Here is a 12,836-nt window from a genome sequence, read left to right on the forward strand (position 1 = left end):
TTGGATTGCTCTATATGACACGCGAGGCCTCTGCATCTCGGCAGCTGTATTTTTGCATTATTTTCTCTTGGTCTCATTTACATGGATGGGGCTTGAAGCATTCCATATGTATCTGGCCCTTGTCAAAGTGTTTAACACTTACATCCGAAAATACATCCTTAAATTCTGCATCATTGGTTGGGGTATGTATAATTTGCTTGCATATTGCTTTGGCTTTCTCTGCTTGTTCTCCAGCGTTTTGATTTTGAATCAGCTAGAGACAATGATGAAACAAGTCACACTTGGCAGGTTTCTAAAATAGCTTTATTCTCCTTACATGTTGCACTGCCCAAAGAGCAACCTTGTCAGGTCTCTTTCTAGAACACCTGTATATATCCCTTGGATTAGTTATGAGCATAAAACTCTTTAAGGTTAGGGCTATGAATCCTCTTTGTATCTCCAGCAACTAGAACTGGGGCTGGCACACAGAAGGTGCTCAATAAATTGAAAAAGTTAGCTTGATAATAATGAGGCCAAACTCTCAAACTCTCAGTCCCTGAGCTCCCAGCTAGCTTCAGTCTGTTCTGTGCCTCCCAGATATCACACACATGTATGATGGTATGCTCAGATGGGCAGAGTGAGAGAACACACAGATAAAACCTAACGTAACTTCATTGCCGTACTGGCACAGTATTTCAAATCATGACACCTTTGGTGGTGGGTTACAAAGTCTTAGACACCCCCAAAATCTTGAAGGTTTCTTTATTCAACTCCCCACCAAACATAGGAGCCTCCTCAACTTGACTTACCCTTGATTAAAGATAACATAACCTCTGTTTGAACACTTCTATTATTGAGGGAGCGCATCACCTTTGTTACAAAACAAAATTCAACTGAGTAAATTTTAAAGATCTTATTGGCTTTCTTCAATGATTCATGAATCAGGAAGCATCCAATCTAGCAGATTAATTGGAGCACCAAAGAGCTGTCCAAAATGAAAGGTTTTTATAGGCAGAAGGAAGCAGGAACAAGGAAGTTATATTAGACAAAAAAGCAGGTTGGTTACTGCAAGGTTACTTTCCTACAGGGGATAGTATGCGTCTATCAGGCAGATTACCTAAGATGATTCTTGATTGACAGGTATACGATTTCATTTCTGAGAGAGCCAAAACTATAATTAAGTCTTGGTTTGGTAACATAGAGTTTAGCATAAGTGACTTTATTTGGGGCTTGTCTTATTTTTAATACTTTACAGGGCAGCCAATAACAATTTTCTAAAGCTCTACAGTTCTGTTTTTCCATTAAGTTCACTTGGCTCTCTGTTGGCATTTACCCAGTGGTCTTGGTTTTACTCTCTCAGGCAAAATAATAATAAGCTGACATCTTTTCTGCCAAAAAGTCCTTTAGACAATTCACAAGTAATATATGATATTATATATAATGCCCCATTTTTCAGTGTATTTTCACACAAGTAATCCCATGAAAGACAAGTCAGTGAGGTTAGCAAAGCAGTTTTTTGCTACCTCCAGGTGAGGAAACCAGCTCAAAGTGACGATGTGATTTACCCCAATTCACTCAGCTGGAGAATAGCCGAGGCTGGCTTTCTGATTTCTTATGTGTAACCCTTCCACTGTATTACAGCCACCATCTCTCCTAAACACCCTCCTCTTCCTCAGGGTAAATAATCCTTACACAACAGGACTGCAGATCCTTTACCACCCTTGTCACCCCACCTGTCATTATATCTTTGTGAACAATAACAGAACACCACCTTTCCAAAAAGATAAGTTACTTCTTCTCAGAAAAATAAGTCACTGCTTCTGACACTGGGCACAAATTCTGTCTTCTTTGTAGAATCTTGAAAGGTTCGATTCCCTTGTCAAGGGCTAGCTCCACACCCCCAATATCTTATTTTTAGGAAAGTATCTTGCTTTGGAAGTCATCATATGTCAGTCAGAGGGTACAAATATAAGAGAATTAAATGAAATATTATGTTAGATTGTACCAGGCACCCCAACCTGTCTGTGAGAATGAATTGTTTTTTTATATACCAAGGCCTAGAGATTCGGTGTCAGGCTGGTCTCTGTGCACAAAGTATGAGGTGTCTGCCTAGGGTCAGGTGGAGGGTGATGGGGTAGAGGGGTGAGAACTCCTTCCCAGCCAAAAACCATTTTAACCTGGGGGGAGCCTTCTCATTATGCCTCCTCTTAGTGGAAGTGCCTGTGGGCCCTTGAGAGAGCTAGCATAGTAGCAGTCATCACCCCCAAATCAACCAGGTTAGGCTCCTCAATCCATCAATGGGTTCCAGATAATCAGTCGAGGACTTCTAAGTTCATAATGAAATATTTGCCAGGAGTTGTTGGTAATCCTAATAAGTCGACTATGACTCATATTTTGTTTATATTTTGGAATTTTTCAGTTTGCCTGCCACCTGACCCTTAAAATTACATTCCAGGCATGTACAAGTTAAGGGTAATACTAGCCACTATCATGGACAAACGGTGAAATCTCAGGAAAGATAATTTCTCACTCACGCTCAGTCCAGTTAGCAGGAGCAGAGGGGTCTCTGGCCTTGCAGTTATTCAGGATCTAAGCTGCTGCAGACTCTTCTCTGCCTCACGACAGGGCTTCTAAGGATGTCCTGAATTTGAGAGAAAAGAGTAGAGGGTCTCACAGGAGGTTTTTATGGGACAGGCCTAGAGGTGGAGCAGATTACTTCTGTCCATATCTCACTGGCCAAGACCTAGTCATGTGGTCACATACACCTAGCTGCAAGGGAGGGTGGGAGATGTCCAGCTATTTGCGAAGGAGGAAGAGAAACTGGGTTTGGTGAACAGCTCAGTACTCCCTGCTGTCAGAAGAAAATACACCGTGATCTCTATTCTTTCTTCTCACCACCTTCAGTTATTAGGACTATGTGTGACTGATGTTTCCCATCTTCCAGGGGTACCAGCCGTGGTTGTAACCATTGTCTTGACTATATCCCCAGATAACTATGGGCTTGGATCCTATGGGAAATTCCCTAGTGGCTCATCTGATGACTTGTGAGTACAAAGCCCCGGAGGGAATATTAAGTGAACTGGAAAATAGAATTCTCCAAGAAAGTAGAGAATCTAATCAGCATATCGACTCCAGCTTTCATCCTAATAAAAGCCAGTAGTAACATTTACAGAGCTTTCACAGTTATATACGTAATGGGATAAACTAGTTGGAAATGCTATGCTACTACTTAAGTATTAAAAAAAAAACAAATTAGGAGGAAGTATTTTGAAAATACATTTTTTTTCCTAATTCCAGTTGACATTCAATATTTTATGTTAGTTTCAGGTGTATATCATAGTGGTTAGACATTTAAATAATTTATGAAGCGATCCTCCCAATAAGTCTAAAAACCACCTGGCACCATATGTATTTATTACAATATTATTGACTATATTCCCTATGCTATACTTTACATCCTGTGACTATCTTGTAACTACCAATTTGTACTTCCTCCTTTCACCTTTTCCACCCAGCCCTCTTGGCCATAAAAAAGAATGAAAATACTTTTATAAGCCTCTGATAAAAATGAAATACCAGTTACATTATGTTAGTAAAGACTTGTGGAATAGAGTCACTAGGGTTTAAAGGGGGTAAAATCCTGAATGTTTTCAAAAAAAATAATTTGTAAATACTTTAAATCACCAAGTGTCTTAAAATAAACTTAGATTTTTTTCCCTAGAGGTATAAATGGTTGTGGAGAGCAGTGTTTTTTTTTCTTTTGTATTTATAGGAAATGTTTCAGTAAAATGATATAAATTCAATGTATCATTTTGAACCAGATTTCAGCATTGTAATTTGTTTTCCCCTGTTTTTTTTTTTTTTCCTCCAAATTTCAGTTGCTGGATCAATAGCAATGCTGTATTCTATATTACGGTTGTGGGATATTTCTGTGTGATATTTTTGCTGAATGTCAGCATGTTCATTGTGGTCCTGGTTCAGCTCTGTCGAATCAAAAAGAAGAAGCAACTGGGAGCCCAGCGAAAAACCAGTATTCAAGACCTCAGGAGTGTTGCCGGCCTTACATTTTTACTGGGAATTACTTGGGGCTTTGCCTTCTTTGCCTGGGGACCAGTTAACATCGTCTTCATGTATCTCTTTGCCATCTTTAACACCTTACAAGGTAAGTTCCACAGCACTAAGTCTGCACTGAATGATCTCAGTCAAACTTAAAAATATCACTTCTAAAAGTTAGAGTATCTGTAAAGTAGCTTATTTAGTAGCTTAAGATATATTCATTGCAAAACAGATTTATCTCAGAAAGGGTGCTTTGAGATCCTTGGAAGAAAGGCACTCACTAAATTCAAAAAGTAGTACTTTTTTCCTCCTTTTCCATCATCTCCTCTGAGGGAACATATAGAGAACCTGATGGGAATTCTTTCTGGGAGTCAATTACTCTTCCATCACTTGGTTCCTTACTTTTCTTTTTTTTTAAACTTTTTATTGAAATAGAACATCCATACAGAAAAGTGCACATGCCATAAATGTCCCTGTGAGGTCTCACCACTTCTACCTCCTGTTTGTTTGATTGGGAGACAATGATAAATATGAAGTCAATAGACAGACCCAAGTGGCAGCAGCCTGGCCTAGTGGCTAATCCTGAGAAGTTGCTCTGCTGGGATGTGCAGCAGGAAAGGGTCAGGCTTTGTGTGTCACCCTTACTTCAGAGCTTCCCATTTGTTAATGAAGTGCAGCTGTAGTCATTTTGAACCCTCTTAGCTGTATTCTTCAGAAAAGCAAATTACTAATTCTTTTAGACCAATGTTATAAAAGACTTGTCAGCTCTGGTTAATTTTCAGTGGAAATACAGTACTTTGGCATTAAAAACCGAGAAGCCTAATAAGTTTACACTGCAGTAACAATAATTCATGTCCCTCAGTTTCCTTTTATTCCAAATCCTCTGTTAGGATACCTTTAAATTGCATTCTCATCTGCTTGTTTTCATCATTTCCTGTTGCTTTTAGCTCCTGTAGCATCTTTCCTGTAGTTCTATCAGGCAATAAATCATTTTGTTCGTTTTCAAAGACATCCCAACCTGAGATTGAATTCAAATGCTTAACTTGGCTATCAGTTCTTATTTTATTTGGAGGGAGCCAGTTAATATGCTTTTTGGTTACACAGAATTGTTCATTTTAACATATAATGTACCAGTTCCTGAATCGGTATATCCAGGTGTTTCACTAAATAATATTAAATAGAGAAGTTTTATTTGGCATGCTAAAAGAGTAATTAAGAGGAAAAAACATGCCCAAATCACACTAATCATAAAAACTAAAGCAAGATACCTACCCACTGAACCTGCCTCTTTCTCTTCATTTCTCCAGAATGTCTTTTCATTAGAATATGAATGGATAGAAGGAATATATTGTTTCATTTATAAAAGGGAACCTAATTTACAGGGATTTAGGGTTGATTAATAGAGAGATGTATAGGCTCTGATTTGGGACTTGGGTGCCCCCATTTTGATCTCTCTTATACATGCTGTTTCTCCTCTAATGCAAACAAGAGTAGCCACACAGAGTGGCAAATGAACAAAGGGGTGCAGTATTCAAGATATCAGTCTTTAGGATGGGCACCTGAAAAGGCGAACCTGGTATTTTAAAACGAAGATTTTAAAGTAGATAGATTGGGGGTTGGGAAGAGGGAGAACTCCAAATGTGTCCCCTCCTTTAGCAAATATTTGTTGGAAAAATCCTTGAGGAGTCACAACCATGTGCCTGCTTGATAAGGACAGAGGGTAGAGCCTCAGGGTCTATTCAAGTCTAGTGTTGCTTCCCTGGCAGGCAGGTAAGGATGCATTGCATTGCCCCAGGTCTGGGAGGAAGAGTGGAAAGCCCAGGCCAGGGCTTGAGAGGAGGAGCAAGGGATGTGAGACAGTGCAGGAGATGGCATGTGACAGAACTTGGAAATTGATTATAAATATGGAGGGGCAGGGAGGTAGGAGCCTAGGACCAAGCTAGCATCCTGGGTGGATGGTTTGTATTTCCCAAAGATCGGGAAGGCCAAGAACAGAATGTGAGAGACAATTAATTTAATTTTGGAAATGTGGAGTTATCATTCCTTTTATAAGCATTTTTTATCTTACAAAGAGAGCACCCCCCGCCCCTCCCCCTGCCACCAGGGTGCCTTTCTATAGCAAACTTTCCCAGGACTTTGGACTTATTTTTTCAATTTGCAGAATTTTACTTTACCTATAGCTGCCAAATATTTTATCTTTTGTGCGAAGGAAGCTCATGACATTCAGGTCTTAGTTTGGAATTCATCATATCGTGGTTTTTTTTTTCCCTATAGGATTTTTCATATTCATCTTTTACTGCGTAGCAAAAGAGAATGTCAGAAAGCAATGGAGGCGGTATCTTTGTTGTGGAAAATTACGGCTGGCTGAAAATTCTGGTAAAGATTTACTTTACTTTTTCCCTTTCTCTTAACTTTTGAGGAAAAGGCTGATTCAAAGCAATTAATGCCAAAGGGCTATCAGATCCGGAACAATGAACGGAAACCGCTCAATAGAAAATATTGATTGTGAACATTAGGGGGAAAAAACCTAATGAATTAATTTAAAAAATAATTACTCATATCTGGAAACTTAGTGAGCAATTAACAATGGCTGGCTTCTTCCTGAATGAAGCAACAGTGACATTTTTAGAATTTATTTCCTTTTGAGCTAATGTTTCCCATTTACCCAAAGTAATTTTTTAATATTTACCTTCATGACTTTTTTAAAGTCTTGACTTAACCTTGTATACAAGCTTTAGCATACATTTGGCTATTCTGAAGTTATAGTATTTTCACATCTTGCTAGGTTGTAGAGCAAATAGCTCATTTTTCAGAAAAGAAGAAAATTAAGTACTGTTTGAAAACTAAATTCTTTTTGCATGTATACCACCCATGAATACAACCTTTGCACGACTACAACGATCTGGTTGCACAAGATCTGTATTCAGAAAATGGGAGTGCATGTAGTTCAGTCATTTGTATGGATTTAAGAACCATGACTCATCACAACACAGTTGATATGTGTTGTTAAGACAGTCCTTGGCTCTGTCCAAATTACTACCTAATTCAGAGGATATTTATAGACATAATCAAATTAGCTGGCCTTTAGTTCCAAAAGAATATAGGCTACTTTTAATCAGTCATTTAAAGGACAAATGTATATAGTCTTAACTGAAAATACTTTTTATCACATGAACTTGTGATATGTGTGACTTCTCTGTAAGATATGGGAGTGGGAGATCAGTTGCTAGAAGGAGTCATACTGTGATCTCTTTGAGCTTCAACATTCTGCCCTATTTTTCTGTAATGTTTATTTTGCTGTAGACTGGAGTAAAACTGCTACTAATGGTTTAAAGAAACAGACCATTAATCAAGGAGTGTCCAGTTCTTCAAATTCCCTACAGTCAAACAGTAACTCTACCCACTCGACCACGCTGCTAGTGAATAATGATTGCTCAGGACTCGTGAGTGGGAATGGTATGTACGTCTCAATACAGTATTTCTCAAGCTAGTGTTTTATTAAAGTGTTATTATTCTTCAATGGCATTTTTGCTGAGCAAAGTGAGTAATTACATATATGACTAGTGGGTCAAAGTGTAGTTCCCTTATAAAAGAGAATGTTTATTAATCCAAATGTATTCACTTTAGAGCAAATACCAGAACAACTGTTTTTTTTCTTTTTAAGATTTAGTTTTTCGTTATGGGAATTGATGACGACCTAAAAGCTTTAGCATTGCAAATCCTGATTTAAGTATTGCCCAAAGACTTCAGTGCTGTGCTATTTCTGTGCAAGTAGTACCTAAAATAGTTAATAAAATTATATCAATTTTTAGTACATCTATATTCATACACATCTTAACACTTTTGAACCTTATTTTTTGCTTGTCAAGTTTGCTCATTCTTTTCCACAGTGTGGCTACCTTATGACAATGCCTAAATTGCATAAATATATAAAATACTGTGACCTGTATTGGTGACAATATATGTCACCGATATATGAACAGATTATTGCTACTATACCTCCTTTACTCATTAATTCTGACATTTCTAGATAAAACTTCCATTATATTTTCTTTCATAAGAGTTTGCTGTTCATTGCTCATAAAAGTTTATCTATTTTTATCTTTTTTGGCTTAATATATCTTTTACATTTTTATAAAAGCTTAACTTCTGCTGGCATACTTTCTCCTTCACTAGAGAATTTGCTTTATTCATCATTTTAGGGTATTAGTTATTTTCATGACAAATTCAAATACATTTGTGAGAAGGTTCATACACCTACCCAATAGTTTTCCAACCTCCCAAAGATGGGAGGTCCTGCTGGTCTGTATAGACTTTTAAAATACCATAGGATGTCTTTAAATTGAGGTTTCTCAACCTCAGTACAACTGATATTTGGGGCTAGATAATTCCTTGTTGTGGGGAGCTGTCCTGTGCATTTTGGGATGTTTAGCAACATTCCTGATATCCACCCACAAGGTACCAGTAGCACCCACCCACTCACCCCCAGTCATGACAACCAAAAATGTCGTCAGACATTGAGAAATGTCCTCTGGGGGGTAAAATCTCTCCCTCCAGCCCTATCATTGAAAACCATTGCGTATGAGATAAGAAGGAGCTGCCACATGGCCATAGCTCTTTACTGTAGATACTGGGGGAGAGCTCTGGCCTCTATGCCAAATGGCTGTGTCAAGAATGACTCAATGTAGGTAAACAGAGTAGAGGCAGTGATTTATAAGTTAGTATGAGAACACAAGTTCAAAGTAGAGAAATCAGAGGTGTGAGGTGAGTCATCGAGAATCCTCAGAATCTCCAAAAAGATATTTGCACTGATGTTCATAGCAGCATTATTCACAGTGGCCAGAACATGGAAGCAACCGAAGTATCTTATGATAGATGATTGGCTAAAGAAGCTGTGGTACAATAAATAAAATAAAATAAAACTCAGCTATAAGAGACAACATGGATGGATGTTGAGATAATCATGCTAAGCAAAATAAGCCAGACTGAAAAAGTTGAAAATCACATGATATCACTTATATGTGGGATATAAACCTAAAAGCAACAAATGAGCAGGACAAACAGAGATTCATGGACATGGACTATAGACTAGTGGTTACCAGAGGACTAGCGATTACTAGTGGGGTGGGGGAGGTGGGGGAAGGTAACCGGGGTAAAGGGGGTCAAATATAGGGGGATAGTGGGAGGATGAAGTGGGTAAAGGGGATCAAATATATGGTAGCTGAAGGAAACTGGACTTTGGGTGGTAGACACATGATAGAATATACAGATGTCAAATGATAATGTACACCTGAAAATTATATAATTGTATTAACCAATTTACCCCACTAAACTTAATAAAATAAAAAAATAAAATAAAGGAAAAAAAGGAAAAAAAAAAGAATCCTCAGAATCACAACATATCAATAAAGTCTTCTGGCTTGGGTAGAAGTGTTTGGAGCTCTTAAAAGCCAGATTTTCCCATATGCTAGAAAGAGCTCAGAGATGAAGTCTCACTTGCCCAGCCTGTCAATATGTTGCCATCTTTTGGGGAGTCAGATTTGACAGAAGCAGCACAATTTGCAAAGCTATTTGACATGGCTGATTTGGCAGAGCTATTTTTGCTGCCTAACAGTGAGGGTGGGGGTGCATTTTAGGCCACACAAATGGCCACGTGTTTAATACCACATAAAATGCACATCAGATGGACATCCCTGACTCCTGAGTCCACACACCAGGATTTGGAATGGACAAGGGATGGGATAGGCAGTTTCAAAAAAGAAGCTGGAAATTTATTGCTTTATTATACCAGGTAACATTGTTCCTACACCAAAAATGTCCTCAAACCAAAATGCCTAAATCAGGACAGCTGCCTCAGGCACATGCCTTATTTGAGCTGTGTCAGAGATGGAGCTGTGTTAACCATATCCATCATGTAGTTTGTGTGAATATTACATATTTCAGTTATGAGCTGCCTTAGAGGCTTGTGTACCAGCAGCCATCTCACTTGTTCCTTGGGACCACAAGCTCACAATTTGGAAGAAACATCATGTGTTGACTTCATCACTTCCGAGACATGTAACCTTAAGCAAAGCACTTAATTTCTGAAACCTCAGTTTCATCGTCTGTGAAATGGGATAATAATTGCACCCATCTCATATGGTAATAGATGAGATAATACCTATAGAGTTCGCAGCACTGCTATTATTATTATGTCATGAACTAACAAACGGGCTTATTATTCAGCTTTTTCTACATTGTCTTCCAATGGTATAATGGTTAGAAGGATGATGCCAAGTACCTAGAAGGTCTCAGCTGCTATGCACAACCCCCTTCCCCATACACACAATTCAGAGTCTGCCTGGGATGGAGGCCCAAGTCCAAATCATAGTTTCTCTAGGATGCCCAGATGCTCTCTGGCCTGGACTTTGAGGTTGGAATTGGTGGTTTCTTCTTAGACATCAGTCCTATCTTGATTTAATCAGAGGGGCTGGTTTAGTCTATGAGAGAATTTTTTTTCTTGCCATGACCATTGTCACTCTAGGTTTCTCTGGTACAAAGTTTTATTTTATAAGACTCTTTGTGAACCAAGAACCCTAAGAGGACACATGGAGGTTTCTGTTAACCTGAACCTTTTGGGGGAGACCAGAATATTACATTAGGTTGGTTGTATTATACATACGCTGTTACTTCAAGTCCACGTATGTTGAACCAGAGTTAGGAATGGGCCTTTTAAAATCAAATCTATTGCTTTGCTTCATATTTTGACAATTTCATTTTTAAAAACTGCCATAGAGAACTGGTTTTGGAAACATTCTCCAATTTGTTTTGCTTACTTTGAGTGGCCTTAGGAAAATAATGAAAATAAAATATAACAACACATTATAAATATTTTTTAAAAAACATGTTCTATGTGTGTATACTTAAGAATAAAATGTTTATTTTTTAAATGCTTTCTGTGGAAACTTCATGACACCAATTTTATTTTTCTTTATATAGGGAATGCTTCTACAGAAAAGAATGGTGTTTCTTTCAGTGTTCAGAATGGAGATGTGTGCCTTCATGATTTCACTGGAAAACAGCACGTGTTTCATGAGAAAGAAGATTCCTGCAATGGTAAAAGTCGTATCGCTCTCAGAAGGACTTCAAAAAGGGGAAGCTTACACTTTATTGAGCAAATGTGATTCCTTTTTCTAAAATCAAAGCATGATGCTTGACAGTATGACGATGTCCAATTTTATCTTTTCCACAATGTGAGATGTATGAAAATCAACTAATTTTATACTCAGCAACCTCTGGAGGAACATAAGCTAATTGAGGGCAGTGGTTACTATTGGAAGAGGAAACCAAGATGTTTTACCATGGTTTTAAACAACATACTAAATAAGATTCATTTAAAGAAAATAAAAGTAGTTCATTTCCAGCCACATTTTAGAGGTTAAGTTATATTATCTTTGATAATATCATATAAAGCAACTGTTGACTTTCCAGCCTGTTGGTGAGTTTAGTTGCGCATGCCTTTGTTGTAAATAAGCTAAATTCTAGTGACCTACATGTCAAAAATCTTACTTCTACATTTTTTTTGTATTTATTTTCTACTGTGTAAATTTATTTCTTTGTAGAATCATGGTTGTGTTATTGTGTCTAATGTGATAATTCAGAAAACCCACAGGGTCGGGCCTGGTTAGTACTTAGATGGGAGACCTCCTAGGAAGACCATGTACTGTAGGTGTGTAAAAAAAAAACAGAAAAGAAAAGAAAAAGAAAACCTTTGCTAGTTCAGTGAGTTCTAAAGCTCCTTTTGGAGATTATATGGGATGTGAAATATAGAAACTTCACTCAAATCAAGAAATAATGATGCCAGCCAGACTGGAAAAATGCAAGCAGACAGTGCCACAATTAGCTCACACAGTGCCTTTGAGCAAGTTAGAAAAAGATGCCCCCACCAGACAGACACAGCCCCATGGGCGCATGGTTTGGCAAAGAGAGTGAGGGCCATATTTTAGCCCCACTCAATCTCTTGTACAGGGTGTGAACTGTATACAGCTGGATACATGGCATCCAATACCAACACCCATCTCCTGACCTCATCCCTAATCATCAAATTATGGAACCTGCACCAAGATGTTTAGCTTAATATCTTGGCCACAGAAAGGGATGGAACTATAATCTAGACTATATGTCAGGAAAATTGTGAATGTGGAGGAGATACATACACTGCCATTTCTCAAATCCCAAGAGCCTTTCAGAAAAGGGGAGTAGGGATTACTTTTTTAAAAAGATGTATATAAAGAAAAAATAATATTGCTGTGCTTTGAGAGGCAACTACATGGTACTTTGTTGATTGTTATGACTGGTACACTCTGGCCCAGCCAGAGCTGTAATTATTTTTAAAAGATCTCTAGTCTTAAAGAGTGTATAGTAACAAGGGGGAATAGCTATTGGGAATGGTGAACTATCCTGCAATGCTATTGTTTCCATATGCATCAAACCCTGATTGCTTCTATCTTGCTTCCCACGTACGGCTGCTTGAGCAGTACCTCAATATGTCCTTATTAGGAACATTTCAAAACCCTTTAGTTAGGTCTTTCACTAAGGTTCTCTTGCATATATTTCAAGTGAATGTTGTATCCCAGACTAACCATAGTAATAATGTAATACACTTCTGTGAATGCTGATTTGCCTTTGCAATATTTCTTCTCTGATTTATTTGTCTTGTATTTACGTGTTAAAATAGACAAAATGTTAAAATCGACAGAATGTTAAAATTGACAAAATAAATTTACAGTTAACTCCTTTAAGTTTGAAAACGTTCACAAAGA

At 38.0% G+C, this 12,836-nt stretch overlaps 1 protein-coding gene across 1 annotated transcript in view; it reads left to right on the forward strand.

The window, feature by feature from the left end:
• Positions 1-12,246, forward strand: part of ADGRG2 (adhesion G protein-coupled receptor G2) — a 60,369-nt gene extending 48,123 nt beyond the window's left edge. The window contains exons 22-27 of the mRNA XM_006911679.2: positions 1-182; positions 2,924-3,023; positions 3,858-4,141; positions 6,310-6,411; positions 7,339-7,491; positions 11,014-12,246. Of these exons, the coding sequence (XP_006911741.1) occupies positions 1-182; positions 2,924-3,023; positions 3,858-4,141; positions 6,310-6,411; positions 7,339-7,491; positions 11,014-11,198 (1,006 nt within the window). The 3' untranslated portion in view covers positions 11,199-12,246. The remainder of the gene's footprint in view (positions 183-2,923; positions 3,024-3,857; positions 4,142-6,309; positions 6,412-7,338; positions 7,492-11,013) is intronic.
• The last annotated feature ends 590 nt before the right edge of the window (positions 12,247-12,836 follow it).

This window comes from Pteropus alecto, unplaced genomic scaffold (assembly GCF_000325575.1).
Source record: "Pteropus alecto unplaced genomic scaffold, ASM32557v1 scaffold23, whole genome shotgun sequence".
In the NCBI taxonomy this organism is placed as follows: Eukaryota; Metazoa; Chordata; class Mammalia; order Chiroptera; family Pteropodidae; genus Pteropus; species Pteropus alecto.